We start from the raw sequence: 20,168 nt of genomic DNA on the forward strand, positions 1-20,168 counted from the left end.
TGGAAATATGCTTTTCCTCGGCGGATTTACAGCTGTGGAAAAGCATGTGGACAATAGCTACTGGGGGCCCTTGCGGGCCCCCAGGGTGTTGGGTGGTGGGGGGTGCACATAGGGGGTACCTATGGTACCCCCCAGAATTTACATGTACAAGGCGGCAGGCAACGCGCGGTGCCTGCCGTTTTGTGCATGCAAATGGAAAGCATGCATATTTAACCTTGCGGCGGGTGCTGCTTAAAGCAGCACACCCCGCAATGTTAAATATACAGGATGTGTCCGCCAGGGTGGCGGTCACATCCTAATTCGCACGGAGGGACCGCGCTGCCCCTGCGGACAGTCCCTCCACCTCGGGGGTGGCGGACTGACGCTGGTCCGTCCGCCATCCAAATAGGCCCCTTAGTTCGCATTTCTGACAAGTCTAAACTAGCAGCTGGCAGAACAAAGAAACGCTGCGTGAAGATGTTGACGAAAGATTATTTCAGGCTTTGAAATTGTTATTAGAGTAGCACTTGCAACACCCTTCTACCTTGGGTTTGTAGGGCAAGAATGGATCACTGAAGCTAACCGCTCCAAGAGTCTGGAGCATATTTAGAATTTGTGAAAGTGATTTGGCAGCCAGGCGGTGAGACTCGGATAACTCATCACAGCTGAACAAACAGGGCCGCCAGACTGGGTTATAGCAATCTAAACTTACTACTGGTCTTTTCAGATCAGTTTAACTATATGCTGAAGATTTGGTTTCGAAAGCAATTTCCTATCAAACCTAAGGGGCAGATTTACAAGCCCCTTGCGCCACTTTTGCGTCACTTTTCCCATGTTAAAAGTGACGCAAAATGTCACTTTTCCCATGTTAAATGTGACGCAAAAGTTGCGCAGTGGGCTTGTAAATCTGCCCCTAAGTTTTTAATTCGTGCAACACACTGAGAATATACTTTGAAATATAGATGCATAAAACATGCACTTTTAAAAGCACGTTACATTTTAAGCTGAAAGTGAGAGAATAATTATTATTAGTTATGTACCCTTTAACTGCACTGTGCGGACTGTGCTTCACAACTGAACAGAAACTCTGTTCACAGGCCATTAAATTGCCAGAATGAAAGGTACGGTAAACTACCACATAAACAGTTGTACATTTAATTAGAGAACTAGTGACTGCGCATTTTGTAGCTGAGGTTAAAAATACCACAGTGGAGGCAATGGGACTCGAATATGGCGTTGTATTGCTATTTTTACAAATTTGTTTATTCAATTGGTTTAGTTACATGTTTATTGATATTTTTGACTGAAGTAAAATGTACTTACGTTTTGAAGCACCAAAAGGCAGATGCTAAAAGGCGATTTAATAAAGCCTTTTGAACTTAAGATAAGCTCAAGTAAACCTTTATATGTAGTACAAACTACAGAGTGTTGCTTGTGTTATGCACTTTTCTGCATGTTGTGCAAAATGCATGTTTTTTACTTATGATGAAAGTTTAACAAGCTAAGAATTGTTTCTGGCACAAAGTGGTACATGATTGATGTAAATATGCACACAATTATTTTCTGTTTATCAATTGATGGCATTTGCTTCACAATCCTTATAAGGATTTTTCATAGTATTGACATACTTCCAGAGGCAATACATTAAAGAAACTCAGATTATTAGAATCTATGCGTCTTGTTAACCAGTAAAGTAATCTTTTTGTAACTGCAAAACAAACATCTTTCATCTTACAACAGCTTTACTCAATATATTGGAAATATCCTTCCAATGTTCCTGACGCTGGCCTTTATATTTTCCGTCTGCATGACCATCAAGGGGTTAGTACATGAGAAAGAGCTGAGACTGAAAGAGGTTATGAGGATGGTAGGTGTGAAGAACAGCATCATCTGGTTAACATGGTTCATGGATAATATGGCACTGCTCATTGTGTCATCTGCGCTACTTTCCATATTGATAAAGGTTAGTTAAATATTCCCATCATAAGTGCTATAAAACAAGAAATTCTTGCCTGGAGTATTAATCAACGCAAATTGATTACAAATTAAAAGGTGATTTCTGTCTCGAAATTATCAAAATTAAATCGAATGTTATCAACATTTATATTAACTATGTTTATTGAAATATTATGGTTTATGGTGATGGAAAATTGCTCACATAGTAATGCTTGCTCGTGCAAGTTTATGCCATTGCAGATGCTAACTATACCCTTAGATTGGCATACATTATGTTTCTGCAAAAAGATTATAAATGACAGGAAACACAGATTAAAGTAAACATTTCAGATCAAGCATACATACTAAATCCTAACATTATGACATTTTGTCAAGGAATAACTAAGCATAGACAGTCATAGATTAGACTAATTAAGGGGGATAGGTTGCTTAATGCAATATGGTTTCTTATGTTGAGGCTTCATTGCTGGCCCCCAGAGTCAAAGATTGAGTTGAAGATTGTCTGTTTGATATTTAACATCTTTCTTCTGGAGAAAGTATTCTTTTTGGCAGAAAAGGTGCTCGTTGCTGGCAAGACGCTCTTGGAGCTAGTAAACGGGCAAGGATATGTGTATTTCTAAATAAAAGACTGTGCATTTATATTTTGTTGCCCTGTTTGGAACAGTATGTTAGTTTAAGGTTCCATTGGGCCAGCATATGTGATGGAAATTGAACAAAAAAGAAAAAGTTAGTACATCATTAGTTGGGCGCAGGTGGTCAGTGGTCAATAAATGGTAAATATGATATTTTATGTTGTTTACCAGCCTCTTGTTTTCAAGGTTGGTAGAAACATCTTGCATACCATCACAGTTGTAGATTAAATACACACACTTTAATGCTTTTCAGAGTAAATTTTAGTAGAGAATTGACAAACACAATTTTCCATTTAACACCTTAAGTGCTGCGCCCGTCCAACGGCCGACGGCACCACTACCTCTGGAGTGCTGCCGTCGGCAGTTGGACCTTCCAACTGCACCTGCGCAATGGAACGTCCAGCACTGGAGCTGGACGTTCCATAGCTGCTAAGGTGTTAAGATAACATTGATAATGTATTCTATCTATTCATTTATTAGTAGATTTACATAGTGTGAATAAGGCCTACACAGGTAACCGAACATTTGACAGAATAGGTAGGTAGCATGCCTACACACATTTGCATATATTTGTAAGCTACTTGTCTGTATGGACACATGAGCTCTGGGGTGGATACGTGGAGACATCTAGACAGTGTAAACAAATGAAGTCAGTCTATAACATACATTAGAGCTAGGGGCCCCCAAACTCGCTTTCAGACAGGCTTTCCATGTCAGAAAGCCCTGCATGAAAAGGCTGTGGGAAACCGAGCATCATGATTCCAACAGCAGAAATGCCGTCCATTGGGATTACCGGCCAGTCTCCGACTGGCTGAAGGGCTCCTTGAGCCCATCAGAATCTAGTTGGAATGACCAGCTATTTTCAATTACGACCGTCTAGATTGTAAATAGGCGGTCGGAAGGGAACGGACGATGAGTGTTGGAAAGCCTCCGACCTGAGGTCAGAGGCTTTCCGACACTCATTGTATTTGGCTCCAAAGTGTGATTGTCTAAACCCATTTTACTGTTGTCTTACTGTCTTTCCAATTCAAGAGCTGAGTCTTCCAAAACCAAAGCTGAATTTCAATGTTTCCCGATAGTAGTTGCCATCCAGAAATCTGGGTACTTTCTGTTCAGTGAAGCACACTGGGACCATGATAGCCTTGTTTGGCTTGGTAAATCTCATTTTACGTTTTGTGTCCTCTTGCGTGGTGCAGGGTGGAGCAAAACCTTTTTTGGCCCTCAATATTTTACTTTCAGTGGATTTTACAGGCATAAACAAATGACATAGAACTAACACGTTTGCTACAATTAGTTGATAAGGCTACTGCAGACACAGCTCCTGAAATGAGACAAATAATGTGATAACACACACCAGCCGAAAGCACATATTCAATCTTAACATGAAATATTTAACTGGGTCCTACATTGACTCTGGCTAACTATAAATAAACCAACTTTCATTATTGTTGAATATAATGTGAAAAGCACTAAGGGGCCGATTATGATCGTGGACGGACTTGCGTCCTTCCGCGATCACTGAGGAGGAGGCAACGTCTGCATGGGCTGCGGCGTCCCCTCCTGTGTGATTAGGATGTGACCACCACCCTGGCGGTCACATCCTCTATTTTTAACATTGCGGCGGGTGCGGCTTCAATGTTAATTCAGCCAATGCATTTGTATGCAGAAAGAGGCAGGCACCGCGTGGTGCCTGCCGCTTTCTGCATACAAATGCAGGAGGGTACCATAGGTACCCCCTATGTTCACCCCTCACCCCCCTTCACCTAGGGGGCCTGCAACGGGCCCCCGCAGTGAAGATCCGTATGCTTTTCCACGGCGGAAAACTCACCGTGGAAAAGCATTTCTTTTGGGGCATCCTAATATGGCTGGCGGTGTCTGAGGGACACCACCACCATATTAGGGCTTTTCCGCCGCGGTTGTAAGCCAACCGCGGCGGAAAACCTGCGGACGGAAACCAGGACCCACCAGCCATCCTAATGTGGCGGTGGGTCTTTGGTGGGTCCGCTGCGGTTTTTTCGCATCCTCCGGTCCGGCGGTGGCTTCCGCCGGCCCGGAGGGTGCGGAAAAACCGCAATCGTAATAGGCCCCTAACTGTGGTCAAACTTAAGGTGGAAATTTAAGATATACATATATACGTATATATTTTGCATTAGTATAATTATTTAAGGAGATCAGAATGACAGTGCCTCACCAATTCTCCCCTCTGATGGATCAGAGCACCATCACATAAAACATTCATAAGTCTGTGACCCGACAATCAGACCTTGTTATTGATTTTAAAAGGACATCCACTGATATATTAATAGTCTCACGAAATGTGGCAGGTATTGCAAGGAAACCTTCTAAGATAGATTGGCACATTTATGCACTTCGGCACATGTAATATTTGTGCAGGAAACATGGGCAATAGACCACCGTTTCATTGAAGATTTTGTATCTACTCTAGCTACTCCATCTATGGCATGGAGAGCAAAGGGTGGTCTTGCTGTTCTGTTCTCAACTGTATCACCTTTCCTTATCTCCAAGTCCTTTACAGATTCCCTCTTTTATCAATTTGTTCTATTGGAGTCAAAAGAAAATCCTCGTTAACTTTTACAATGATATATTTGATAATACTCATAAGGAGGTGGTCTTGACCCTGGGCAATGACTCATGAATCCATTCATTCTATGGGAAGGGGACTTTAACATTGGCCATGTCCCCTTCTGCCAAAGGAAGTATGTGAAGTTCTTTGACATTGGAGGGGCAGTAACTCATTTTTTGCATAATACTTTTTTGTGAAAGCTTGAATATGTTGTTGCAAAATATAATTTGAATTCAACATACCAAACTAGAAATCATAGGGTGGCTTCTATACCATTGGAGAGGGGCTAAGTTGATGGTTTATCACATTATATGCTCTTGCAACATAATAATACATGTTTGTGATTTCCGTATTGAAAGTTTTCTGTGTGTGATTATAACTCTCTGATTTTGACAATCAAAAGCTGTGAAGGGAAGGTGCTGGCCCAAATGGAATGTTGTGGATCTTTGGGCTCCACTTTTAACCAATGTTCTCAATGTTGCAGAAGCCAGGTTTCTACCACCCTCATGACAGGAGACCATTATTATTAAAAAAAATTAAAAGGGCATCAAGGATGACCCTGTGTGTTATTGCCCAATATCACTCTTGGATTCTTCAGCTAAGTTGATGGATAGGGTCCTTTTAGAGAGCATGGTGCTTTGGGCAGAAGAGCACATGATTTTAACGAAGTCTAAATATGGTTTCAGAAAGGGTTTGGGCACAACTGAACAATCACTGAATCTCAATTATATAGTGGGGAAATAAACAAGAGTGAAACCTGGTTTTCTTTCTTTGTGTTTTATGAATCTCTGTAACGCTTTTGACCTGAGCAACCATAGCAAGTTGTGGCTGACCCTAAAAATAGTACTTGCTCCTGAAGAACTAGTAATTAGTTTATCGAAGATGTATTCAAACTTGTCTGCAAGGGTCCGATATAGTCCCAAGGTAGAATGTACTACACCTTTTGAGATAAAGAGGGGGAATAAGTCAGGGTGTGTGCTGGTGTCCTTTCTTTTCTCCCTTCATATTAATGGGGTGGATGCAGAACTACAGTCACTTACCTCTGATAGCCCTAGAACAGGAGACTGAAAGGTGCCTTTACTGTTAAATGCAGATGATGGTTTATTGATATCACAACCAGTGAATGGTTTACAACACCTAATTTATACCGTAATTGCATTTCTGGATAAGAGGAATCTGGAGGTCAATCTTAAGAAGAGCTTTACTATCATTTGTGGTAATGGGAAGGCCGAAAACACAGACACACCACATAAATGGGTGGCACCGTATGAGAATATCAACATTCTCATATTTAGAGGTCCCGTTTTCTGATACAGACACTTGGACCAGATATTAAGAACAGGTCTCCTTCAATGTATAGCCTATATCAAAAGGCATTCTTAGAATTGCTAAAACATTGCACTCCAAATCTTAAGAGAAATGTTAGCTATATATAACAGTAGGCGTATAGGTCAGGCACTGCGTGGGGTGGGTCTATGGGGCTTTGGTTCAAGTTTGATAGTCCAAAGACAAGAGAACACGTTTCTTAGACGCTTGCTTGCTCTGCAGAAATCTATGTATGCATCTGCTATTCATAAGGGGCTAGGTATACCCTTTATTGAGAATGTTTTATATGTTAAGCTGGTCCTTCTCTGGCATGTGTTATGGACAAAGTCAGAAATTACCTTTACTACAGAGATTTTAAAGGATTGCTTTGATTCAGAACATGCTAATTAGATTCCATGGTTACAAAATATGATTTTTTTTTAAATAAATTGGGTGATCACAAGCTCTTGTAAACACCAAGTTTGATAAATAGTTATTCTAGAAAGGAATTACGTCATTATGGATTGCCATTAGAGAACTAGAGCAAGCTTGTGTTGAGTCACATATAGGGTTTTCCATACGGTTTTTCAGGATGATGTCCATCCCCACCTTTTAAAAATTTGAAAGACATCATAGATATTCTTACACTATTAAGCAAAGGTCTAGTTCAACATTTGGTGTCATTCCCTAAGGTGATATTTTGAAACAAGGATACGGTTCCTTGTCCTGCTGATGGGACATCACTTTAATTTACTACAGACTTTGGGCCTAATTATGATGTTGGTCGGAGTTCCCTGCGACCGACACCGTTTCAGGGGAAGGAACCGCCCGACCATAGTCAGCAGTTCTGACAACCCCATTAGGATACAACCGTACATGGTGTGGTCACAAACTTCCATTTTTCAATGGGAGCTTGAGCGTGGACCAAAATGGCCAGAAGGACAAGCTCCCATTGAAAAATTGAAGTTTGTAAACATCCTTGCACCATGTGGCAGGTTCCTCAAGGGGCCTGCCATACAGTGCAAGGATGTTTAGGGGGGCACCTAGGTGCCTCCCAGGCCAAAATGCGGAGGGCCAAGGTGGAAGGTGACCCTCTTAGGAGCCCCCAAAGTGAGTTTCTGACAGTCAATCCATGTCAGAAAGGCTAACATGGATTGGCTGTCGGAAACCAACATCATAATCCTGATGGCGGAAATGCCATCCTTGAGGGATTATGATCGCTTTACGACTGGCTGACGGGATCCTTGAGCCAGTCAGAACCAGGTTGGATTTCCCCACCAGTTTAAACTCCAACCACCTCCATCATAATATGGCGGTCAGACTCGAAACCTACCATGTTGGTCTGAAAGCCTCTGACCAGCGGTCCGAGGCTTCCTAACCGGCATCACATAATTATGCCCTTTATGTTGTTTTGTTAATTATATATTGTCCCAATGAGGACTTTGTTAAAACCTCTACTTTTAAATATGAATTTCACTACATACAGACAAGCACTGATATATTTGATTAATTTAGGAGATGTAATGACCTGTAGTGCGGTCGCAAATTTTGTTCTACGGGCGGTGCATATATTCTTTTGACATTTTAGGCTGCAGCTTTGTAAGATTTATGGATTTTATAATCATGTGTGAAATTACGTTTTAATGTATACTCTTTTATGGTTTATGTTTTTTATAAACCAAATAAAGATGATTGATCTGATATTACATTCATAAGTCCCTTTCATGACTGAATTTTAAATGCCTGTCTATGCTACTCTAGACCCTAAATCTCATCTTTAGGATGAACCATATTTCCTTCAGCTCCAACTCTTCTCCCTTATCCTTTCTTACATTTCCCTTTGTCAATGACTTATTTTCACTAATCTTTGAACTATTCCTTCCAGTCATCACTCTAATTCATCTCATACAAAAACCAAACAAATAGAAATAGTGATCATCAACATGGGGTTCGAGGTAATCCCCAATATCCCTCTACCAATGCTGGAAAGCCAGCTCCCAGCTGCAGAAGTAAACTGTTCCCAATTGCCTCCCAGCCAGTTCTGTCTTCCAACTCCTTCAACTACAATAATATTATTTACAAGCTTGTTAATCTCTTACCTCTTGTCAGGCATGTATGTGCAACACTGCTTGTGCATATCTTCAAGGAACGGCAATAAAAAGTAAGCAAATTCGATTTGTGACCTTCTGCATGTGCAAATCAGAAAAATGTTGATTGATTCAAAGATGAGTATGTAAGTTTGTCTGCAAAAGTTCTTCCTAGCCTTACATCAGCTGCTTCTAAAATGACAACCTACTCTCATACGGTAGCATGGGCCTACACAGTTTCATAAGTTTAAAAAAAGTTCAGTTAGTTTGCAGAAGTTCTCTTGGATTTGTGTAAAAAAATAATCAGTCAATCTTAACTGGGTATTCAAGAAGGCTTTTCGAGCACTTGTCGCTGGTATTTAGTCTCATGTGTTCTTGAGTCACTCTCAATATGTCAATTCGAGAGTGGAGTACCTTTGACCAGGCACATGTATTCTCTTTGATCTTCTGACCATAGTCTGGTCATTGTCTCTGTGACTTTGCTAGCATGTCTCTGTTTATTTGTTTATGGTTTCTAGAAAGTGCTCCTCTGAAAGAACAGCTCTTACTGGCTTATTTACGTACTGGTGGCGCAAAGGGCTTGTAAAAACGCCCCTCTGTCTTTTACCCTTTCTTGACCACTTTTCTCTTCTTGACCTCTCTGGATGCACTTCTTTGTCCGTTTCCAGGATCAACGTTGTTGTATACAGTTTCTTCAGCTTGGTTCACTTTGCTACTCTTGACTTATTCTCCACTTGCTCAGCATCTGTCTTGGGTTTACTTTGAGACACTAGGGTGCAACCTCCAATCGCCCATCTGCGTACCTGGGATTTTCTGGAGTTTGACTGCAAATCAGTGACTGTGGTTACCACCTCTTCACTAGCTTGTCTCACTCTTCAGGTCTGAAAAACATGCACTCTGTATTTAAGGCCAAAGCACTTCATAGCAGTGTTGGTCAACAAGATGGCTTAAAAAGCACCACTCCAATGGGGCTCAAGGCATGACTTCCTGAATTGTTTCCTCACTAGGGCCGATGGCTCCAGGACTTAAGGTTGTGTCATTGTTCTTGGTTTGGAACAGGAGACCCCGCTTCAACCTGATGAGAGACAGAACTCACCACATCAGCCAATCCTTTGCAGTAGTTGAGACCCATATCATCTGTAATATTCAGATGCGCAGTCACAGGCACAGCGAGAAGTCTCACGGCACTTCTCAGGAGTATTTCATGTGGGGTCATTCCTGTCTTCTGACCTGGACTGCTTCGAAGACTCATCAGCACCAAGGGAAGGGCATCCGGCCACTTAAGGGATGTGGAGTGTACACTTTGACAAGTCCGGCCTTCAGCGTCCCATTGATCTTTTTCGCGGTGCCTGATGCTTCGGGTTTGTAGCTATAATGAGGTATTTGAAACATCTGCAGGGCGGTACACAACATGCACAACAATTCTTTATTGAAAAGAGATCCATGATCTGATTCCAAAGAAATCAAAGTCTAAACCAAGAAACCACAGCTTGGCTACAGTGAGACTGTCATTTCTCCTAGTTGGATACACTTTTACCCAACTGAAAAATACACACCATAGTTAAGATGTATGGAAGCCCATTCCATATGTGTATCTCGACATAATTCAACTGCATGCGATTGAAAGTACCACCAGATCTCACTAAAGTTACTATGGTGCCCTGCCTACATTTAACTGTTGACAATTGACCCTTCAGTGGCATAGGTACTCAGCTGTTACACAGAATGGGGAATTGAACCAGTTGTCTTAAACAAGGGCAATATTGCATCCCTCCCTATATGTGTCGGATCTTGAAAAAATTCTGGTCTCAGTGGACAACATGGTGTAAAATAGGACAGATCTCCTATATGATTAAACCAAAATATTTCCTGATTCTTCCCATACCCTGTTCTGACCCATCTCTCCTGTTCACTTTGTTCAAGAGGCTATCACATTTAGAGTCCTGTGAGTAATCTCTATTAAATGTGCAAGACCCAAGCACACATCATCTGGCTACTTAATCCACATAGCAGTTGCCAGTGGTCACAAAATCACATCCGCTCCTCTGTGCTGCACATTTGACAATGACTATTTCAACAGGCAACTGTAATGCCTCTAAGACATTGATGACATAATTTCCTTTTTGGTTGGGAGAGCCAGAGAAATTCATGAAACCCCTCTGGCAACATACCTGTCCAAAATCATAGACCATGTCAAACCTATAATGACTATCAGTAAATATAGTGACTCTTAGACTGTTAGAGACAAAATAAGCACTAGTAAATGCAATTAGTTCAACCATTTGTGCAGAAGTTACATTAGTCAAACAGAGGCATCCACCACACCATTTAAGGTGCAGACAATGTAGGATACTTTGAAAATCTCTCTTTCAACTCTTATGCAAGAGCCATCTACAAACAATATATGATTAGGATCTTCCAGAAAGACATCTTGAATGTTGGGTTGTGACATGGTATTCAATTCTGTCACATCAAGACAGTCATGGTCAATCCAATCATTGTTTTCATTAGTCACAGGTAAAGATAGCAATGTGGCAAGATTGAGGCAGAAGCATCTCTGCAAAGTGATATTTTCTTCAGTGAAGATAACCTGCTTATAACTTGTTAGCCTGCTATTGATCATGCGTTAGGTTCAAGTGCGTATGAGCAGGATATCAACAGAATGGGAAAACTTAACTGTAAGGGGATAACCCATTACAAAATCCTCACATTGCTGCATTTTGGTACCAACTGCTGCCAATGCCTTTAGATAACCCTACAATGTGGCAGCTGCTGAGTCGACTATGGCAGAAAAGTAGGCGACAGGGCATTTGGATTCACCATGGGTCTATGAGAGCACAGCCAGATAACACACACTGCTCTCACTGCAGTACAACACAAAATTCTCTCATAGTCAGACATTCCTAGAGCTGGGGTGCAGCAGAGACTTACTCTTAGCTTAAGGAAGGCACTCACACATTTGCTTTCCTGTGGTAGCGTATCAGACCCATCTTTGTGTGTTAGCCCCTGTAAATGCTTTGCCACCAGGGAAAAGTTGGGAACATTTAGGAATCCACTTCAACAGATGATAGGAGTTTATGAAGCAATATTTTCTTCTACAATTCTAAATGGAGTAGAAGTGCTGGGCTTAGATACAATTCTACGTTTGGATGAGGTAGAGGGATGTTTGTTTAAAAAACCTATTGTTTCTCCCGAAATGTACAATTGTATCAGCCGTTCGGCTGGAGGTTGAGCACCACTCCTGTTCCTTAATTATGGCTATACGAACATTAAGGTTTTGGATCAAAATATTAGTATCTGAGCAACCCAAGATAGTAACCCTATGTCAGGATGAGATTATTTCAAGTGATCATAAGTGGGCTCAGAAGACAAGAACACAGACTGGACATTAAATAAACAAATATATTCATTGATTCATTCACAAATCCACTGAAAACAGTAGCCCACCATTTCCAAAACATCCTGAATTCTCTTTGAGATGTGGGAGGTTTCATTTTTAGTATGACTGAGATTCTCTCTTGAGACATCTTTCTAGCTCCTTTCTCAATATGGTGTTCTAGACAAAGGACTTCCCTTTTGGAATATTGCAATATGGTTAGGGACAGTTTCTGCCCATTTGTAGCCAAATGGTTGAACAGTGAAATCATTACTTGTCTAAATTCCTATTGGGATGTTGATACCACTAATAGGTAATTGATATACGGGACCAGGACTGAATTGTACAGCAACTGCAAGGAATCCAGGTTCTTTTTCAATATCTGATTGAAGATTGAGGGGAATTCTGTATATTCTTGTGGAACTCAGCAACATACCAGAAGTTTATTTCATAATCGGAATACAAAGAGGCATTGACTGTCCTCATGCAAATGAATGCAAAAGATTGCTTGCACTGGTCGATGACCATGAATCACTTAGTATCACAGAGTATTTGGAAGAGTATCAGGGCAGAATTCTTTACAATGGGGCAAGGTGAGCAACACTGTTGTAACCTTTTGCAATCTGCTCTATCAAGCACTTTTATTTGGTTCCTGCAAGTCCATGATCAGGGAATTGCATGGACTCCCTAATATCTCCCTAAGTTGCCTTGCTCTAGTATGGACTCAATTAAGTGAGTAATTCCAGCCACCACCTTTTGTCAGAGGTTGTTCTTGGTCATTCAGGGATACTCTACATTTTGTGTGATTATTATTCTCACAGTTCAAATCGTTGATTAAATCACACCAAATATTTTTTGGTATATTCCCAGACTTCCTCCTTCACAGAGTCCTTCAAGTTGGGGGTAAGTCCTTGTGAGAAATCAGGTTGCTGGTCAAACAACAGCCACAATCTCTTGCGGCGTGAACTGTAAAAAGGCACATAATTAACCTGTGCATAACCCTGGGTAGTTTGGTACAAAAAGCAGTCAGAGTTAACTTAAAGGCAATGTGTAAAGTATTTATGCAGCATAGGAACAGCAAAACAGTGAAAGCACAACACAAGAAAAATCCCAAAGTAATTCAGAAAAAGAGAGTAAAATGTTATAAGTTATGTGACCCCAAAACAACAACAATTGAATCAGTAAAACTGGAGTTATGAATTTTCAAAGTTTTTAGTAAAAATTAGAGCCTAAAAGATCAAAGTGAAACATCTAGTTGTGCAAGACCGGATCAAAGTAAAAGAAATAGGGCGGACTAGGATACAGCACTGTTCAAATATATGAAGCGGATTGGGCCTGCTCAGCACTTACCACGGGACTAAGTGCCTGAGAAGGTAAAGTTCAGTGGGGTAAGGCTGCAGGAGGTGTCTGAGGAGGGGGTGTTATCGTCAGATGACCTTAGATCGAAGTCGCAGTGAAGATTTCTAAGTTCGGACCTACTCGCTGAAATGGAAGTCAAAAATCTCCAAGGGGATTGGGCAAAGTGCTGTAAGCAAAGACAGTTCCACGAGGATTTATTTCTCACTTTGGGGATTTTGCCACCCGGGCAACTTTAGCACCACAGCCAAGAGTACAGGACTGGTCAGATGCTCTTTGGGGGTTCATGGCTCACTCAAAGTGGGTCCTTGCATGGGTTCAAGATGGTAGGAGCCTTTTGTGTTCCTGTGGCTCGGATTAGGAGGCAAGCAAACTAGTCCTTGGTACTCTTGGGTTCAGGTGAAGACGCAGGACTCAACAACAGGGCTGACCACCAAGGGTTTAAGGCAGGCCTCCATACAGCAAAGTAGTCCTTCCAGGAGCATCAGCTGTCTTGCAGAATGCACAGAAGGTCACAGCAGCAGTCAGTCCTCTAGGAATTCTTCCGCATGTCCAGTAGTGAACAAAAGAGTAGATCTGTAGGTCCTACTTGTATACACTGGTGCCCTTCTTCTGGAAGGGTGGATAAGCTTCTGGAAAAGTTGTATGAAGTGCATGGAATTTCCTGACTCCCCTGACCTGACTCAAAGATGGCTGCAGTGGCATTGTGGTGTTATTAGGCCTTTGTGTGAAAGCAGAGCACATGTTGTTCAGTTGCAAGTGGGGCTTCACTCAGCTCCCGGCCATCCAGCAGGCAGATGGCTTATTGAGGCACACCTAATCTGTCCATTGTGTGACTGTCTGGGAAGAATTCACAAAGTCAAACTGTCAGCTATCCCATTCATGTGACCCAAGACAGGCTGTAGGCATGAAAGTCTAAGGGCAGGAAAATGCCATCTTTCTAAAAGTGGTATTTTCAAAATTGCACGGAAAAAGCAGACTTTACCATTTAAGAGGGCTTATTGTTACAATTTTATAGATACCAAACAACCTGCTCACAGTTGAGAATTACAGCATATTAAATGCAATAAGGAATTACAAATGTTATCCTATGGGAGGAGTAGGCCTCATAGTAGTAGAAAATGAATTTAGGATTTCTTCTCTACCAGGATATATAAGTATTAAAAGTACATGTCCAACCTTTTAATTGCAAGAAATGTCTATGCTGTGGTTGCACACCCTATATTTATGTGTTTTTTTATGAGAAGTTAATCTGTGTAATCCTCTTAGGTGCAATAGTATTGGGTGGTAAATAACGAATTCTTAAGGGCCTGTGGCACTGTTTACTGTGCCACCTACATCTGGATTTACAGAATAAGTAAATTTACAGATTCAGTATTTTACAGAGTCAGTAAATTTACCGAATCGGTAACTTTACAGATTCAGTAAATCTCAAGCCCCCTACATGTCAAACACCAAATAACGGTCGGTAAAGGCCGAAATCGGCCGTTACCGACCGGTATTTGGTCTCCTACATTCGGCCCAATTTCTGTTGTCTCTTCCTTCTTCACTGTGTACCTGTTCCAGTACCATATATCTCAGTTGACTGATGTTGTGATTCCTTTGCGAAAAATGTGTTGCCATGGTGGAGTTTGGGTTTTTAGTACGGATGTTACTTTTGTGTTCCATGAGACAAGTCTTTATTTTACATTCCGTTTTCCCAATGTATGGTAGTCCACATGGACACTTTATAAGGTACACTACATTGGTAGTGTCACACGTAGCTGTGACTCTCAATTTGATAGGGATACCCTGAGTAGGGTACATGATGGTGGTGCCCTTAATGATGTTATTACAGCTCCCGCAATTATGACATGGTATGATACCTCTGAATTTTAGATATTTTCTACTGATTTTTTTGTTGAGAAGTTATTTCAAGTTTCTGGTACGTTGGTATGTGAAAATTGGAGGGTGTTAAAATATGCCTTTCAAATCAGGTTCAGCTTGTACCAAAGGCCAGTATTTTGTGATTGTTTGTTTAATCTTCATTCTTTCTGTAGAGTATTTTGACACAAACACCATTCTTTCTTCTTTTGTGACAGGTGTCCCTTTAGGTGTTAACAATTCCACTCTAGCCTTCGATTTCACCCTATCAACTGATTCTTGTAAAATTGGTTCAGGATATGATCTTTCTTTGAATTTTTGTAAAATCCTTTTACTGTTAGTTCTTCTGAAGATGGAATTAGTTTAATCCTGAGCAATTGTGAATAAGGTAAATGACGTTTTAGGGACTTTTGGTGGAATTTAAAGAAATTTAGAAAATTATTCCGATCCGCACATTTGGTGAATACGGAAGTAGTCATGATGTTATTTTGTAGCACAATGTCAACATCCAGGAACGCTACATGTGCTAATGTTATGTGTGAATTGGATTCTTTCCTCTATCGTGTTGATTTCACAAATAGCTTGTAGTAAATCGGGTTCAGATCCTTTCCAAATCAGAAAAATTTCATCTATGTACCTATGATAGGTAATCAAATTGTCTTGGCAGGTCATCTTGGATAAAATGTGGTCAAGCTTAAACCAGTGCATAAAGAGGTTTGCATACGCAGGAGATGCGCAATTCCCCATCAAAGTTCCTGATAGCGTTTTGCAGTGATTGTCATCCCAAGTGAAGTAACTATGATAAAGTGTAAAATACATCAATTCTAGCAGAAATATTTTGAGATCTTCATCTTTGTTACTGTTGATCAGAAATGATTCTAGGGCTTGAAGCCCCATGTCGTGAGGAATGGAAGTGTATGAAGACTTGACATCTACTGTACATAGAATGGGTCGATCATGGTCTTCAATCTTGATGTTATTGATTTTGATGAGGTCAGTGGTATCACATAGGTACATGAACATACTCTTTACTATAGGTTGGAAGTGTTTATCAATGTATTTTCCTACAGGTTCATGTATGGAATTTCTGGTGCTGACAATTGGTCTGAATGGAGGTTTGTCTAAACATTTATGATTATTGGGAATCATGTACAGATATGGTGTTTTCAGATTGTCTATTATGAGAAATCTTTTGTCTTGCCCATTGATTGCACCTTTTGCAAGTGCTGTATCAATGATTGTGGCCAATACTTTACTAAACTCCTTTGTGGGATTCAAAATAAGTTTCATGTATGTGTTTTGGTCTATCACATGTTCCTCTACGCTTTGAAGGTAGAAATCTGTATCAAGAATGACTATTGCACCACCTTTATCCGCTTGAAAGAACATTATTTTTTCTTCAGAAGCCAATTCTTTGATTGTGTTCCATTCCCTTATAGATACGTTGGACTTGTGTTAATTTCTTTTGAATAGTTCTTGTAGTTCTTCACCAACTACTGTATCCAAAACGTCTAATACCTTGTGACTGAGTGGTGCCATGAATTTACTTTTTGGTTTAAGATCAAGTAAGGTTCCTGTCTCCTGATTTGGTTTGGGTTCAACAATGTTGCTGAAGAAATGCTTCAACCGAAAGTTCCTTACAAACTTAAACCAACTCACTTGGGTCTCCAATTTGTTTGTTTTATAAGTGGGGAAAAATGACACACCCTTTTGCAATGTGTGGGATTGAAACGGTGTCAGATCCTTCTTTGAAATGTTGATTACAAGGCTGTTTGACTCCTGGTAGATTTTGCTGTTGGTGTGTCTTTTCCTCTTGGCGTTTGACCTCCAGGATCTGCGAGTGGTCTTTGGTCTGTTCCAGAAAAAGGTACCTGTTCCGTGTTTCCGGCGTTGGAGGTAGTTGGTCTACTCTCTTCACTAAGTTGCATGTTAGTATTCCTTAATGGTGGTCCTCTTTGTTGTGATTCATCTGAGGATGATGTTTCTCCATCTGTTTATTTATTACTAAATGGGCTTTGTTGACTCCGTGCAGCATAAACCTCCGCCCAATTGTAAACCTCTTCTAATTTGTAGTCCAACGTATCCCATCTCTAGTTAATTTCTTTTGTATATTTGTCAAGCTGAATGGTAATATCTTCTAATGTCTTCGTCAATTCATCTGCGCTCATTTTGTCACTCAACTCTTGCTTCAGTTGTTATGCCTCTGTATTAAGTTATTCTAAACGTTTTGATTATTATTCTACTACTGAAAGGATTAAGTTGATTGAACACCTATTAAGAATAGCATATCATCATTCCTCAAATCTGGCGTTATGTTTACACAAAGTTGACTTGAGTGGTATGCGTAGGCTCCTTGGTATTCGTTGTATTTTGTGGTAACGTATCAATGTACTGGCATGTAATCTTTGGTATATTTCTCGTTTTGCTTTGAATAGCAGTTGCCTGATGTTGGACTGAACAGAGGATGCGCTTGTGGCTATACATTCTGGTTCCTGGATTAGTGAATACATTCTGTTAGTTTATAGCTTATTAAATGCAATAATGAATCCCAAATGTTATCCTAGGCCTTACAATAGTAGAAATGGAATTTAAGATTTCTTCTCTTCCAGGATATATAAGTCTTAAAATTACATGCCCAACCTTTTAATTGAACTGCTACCGTTAGCTTGCCTTAGGAGCGACTTATATGTAACAAAAGGGGAGTCGAAGATTAGGCAAGAGAATATAAAATCCAAGTTAACATGGCCGTTTAGAACTGCACTCAGGCTGCAGTTGCAAGCCTGTGACACATTTTAAGGTAGTACTTAACTGGGTGGCATAATAAGTGCTGCAGGCCCACTGTTAGTATTTAATTTACAGGGACTGGGTCTATGGTACACCACTCTACAAGGGGCTTATAAGTAAATTAAATATGCCAATCAATATAAACCAATACAACTATGTTTAAGGGAGTGAACAAAACCACTTAATGTTAGCAGTGCTAAAGCACAAAAACGAATTTTAGTACCAAAATGGAGGGAAGTAGGCAACAGATTTAGGAGATGCCCATTTGTTTGTGGTTTGTAGGGTATGAATAACTTCTGTGATACTCTGCACTCCTTCCACATTGACTTAATGTACACAGACATGAAGTTGATACCCAGCCTGACACCACTTTTTTTGGGAAACCCACTCTGGTAAAAATCCCGTTATGGCCTTACCACTGCTGTAACAGACCTCAAAGGCATGGCCTTTAGGTATCTAATGGCGTGGTCCAGGATTAACCTTTTTCGTAAGGCTGTATATGGGTCCAAGGGATGTACAATGTCAATGTCCACCCTTTCAAAGCCGGTGCCAAAGACAGGTATGGGATTCAGGGGAGCTTTCTGCTTTACCTCAGTGTTCCCATTGGCCAGGCAGATTAAGCAAGTCCTACAGAATGCATCTGAAGAAAGCCTTATCCGGGGCCACTGGAAGTGCAAGACAAGCCTAGCAAAGTTCTTGTCCTGACACATATACCTCGCATGAACCACCCCCAGTAGGAAGGACTGGTAACATTGGGGGTCTACAACACACTTGTTGGCCCATGCACAGGTGTCTGAGGCTCCCTATACTGGAGGTCACTCTCGCAGTATAGGAGGAGAACACCAGAGGTATCTCCAGCTGCCTTGGCTTCAGCTTGCCGCAAGATGCCCTCCAGGGGCACACACACAGAGTAACACAATGAAACATCACAAAACTTCTCCACACAGGGTTAGAACAATAGATTATATTTTTATGAATAAAACAAGACCAAAACAACACACATCCAAAAGGTAGAACCATAGTTATGCATGTGTAAAGAATAAATCAAAAAGTAGTGCTGAGAATGAAATGGCACTTAGGGGGTTATTAGGATTGCGGATTTTCCGCATCCTCTGGGCCGGCGGAAGCCACCGCCGGCCCGGAGGATACGGAAAATCCGCAGTGGACCCACCAAAGACCCACCACCACATTAGGGTGGCTGGTGGGTCCTGGTTTCCGTCTGCAGCTTTTCCGCCGCGGCTGGCTTACAACCGCGGTGGAAAAGCTCTAATATGGTGACGGTGTTTGTCAGACACCGTCTGCCATATTAGGATGGCCTGTTTCAGATGCTTTTCCGCGGAAGTTTTCCGCCGTGGAAAAGCATGTGTAACTTCACTGCGGGGGCCCGTTGCGGGCCCCCTAGGTGAAAGGGGGGTGGGGGGTGCACATGGGGGGGTACCTATGGTACCCCCCTGCATTTGTATGTGGAAAGCGGCAGGCACCGCGCGGTGCCTGCCTCTTTCTGCATACAAATGCAACACCTGCATTTTTAACATTGCCGCGGTTGCAGCTTGAAGCCGCACCCGCCGCAATGTTAAAAATAGAGGATGTGACCGCCAGGGTGGCGGTCACATCCTAATTGCACAGGAGGGAACTCCGCATGCCATGCGGAGGTTCCCTCCTGCTCGGGGGTCGCGAACGGACGCAAGTCCGTCCGCGATCCTAATGAGGCCCTTAGTGTTTACTTGAGGACGTGCTGGACCGCTGTAAGTCCAAAGTTCAGACCCACTGTGATGGAAGGCATGCCGGCTACAGGACACACGCAAGTCACACTAAAAAAGTACCTCAGACAGAGCCAGGGTGGACGCCGAAAATGTAATGCGTCGGTTCCGATTCATGCAAGCAATGAAGGCGTTGTTGATGAACCACTTTTCAATGCAGGACCTGCATTGTCATCGAGCCACACTGTCCATCGTTGTCAAACCACATAGTATATCAAAGTGATGTTGTCAGTCTGCTCCTGCATCAAAGGGCAATTCATTGGTTCTGGTTGGAGAAAAGTCACCATTGCTTTGATGTTGATGGTTCCAGACAGCAGAAGTCACCTTTTCTGGTCACAGAACTGAATTTACACCACTTGGCAGGGAAGTACGCACAGATGGTAGAGCCCTGGTGCTATCGCAGGGTTGAGGGTAGTCTATGATACTTCAGAGCAGGGGGCAAGCCCGCTAGCCTTTGGAGTCACTCTGGGTTCAAGTGAGATGGGT

The 20,168-nt window shown here is 41.6% G+C and overlaps 1 protein-coding gene across 2 annotated transcripts in view; it reads left to right on the forward strand.

Moving 5' to 3' along the window:
• The window catches only part of LOC147727632 (phospholipid-transporting ATPase ABCA1-like), a 2,839,360-nt gene that overhangs the window by 1,183,038 nt on the left and 1,636,154 nt on the right, over positions 1-20,168 (forward strand). The window contains exon 15 of one of the 2 annotated variants that reach the window (XM_086961649.1): positions 1,720-1,942. The exons of the other annotated variant lie outside the window; for it this stretch is intronic. Coding sequence (XP_086817775.1) covers positions 1,720-1,942 — 223 coding nt within the window. The remainder of the gene's footprint in view (positions 1-1,719; positions 1,943-20,168) is intronic. 2 annotated transcript variants of the gene reach the window in all.

Source organism: Lissotriton vulgaris, chromosome 3_1 (genome assembly GCF_964263255.1).
Source record: "Lissotriton vulgaris chromosome 3_1, aLisVul1.2, whole genome shotgun sequence".
Lineage (NCBI taxonomy): Eukaryota > Metazoa > Chordata > Amphibia > Caudata > Salamandridae > Lissotriton > Lissotriton vulgaris.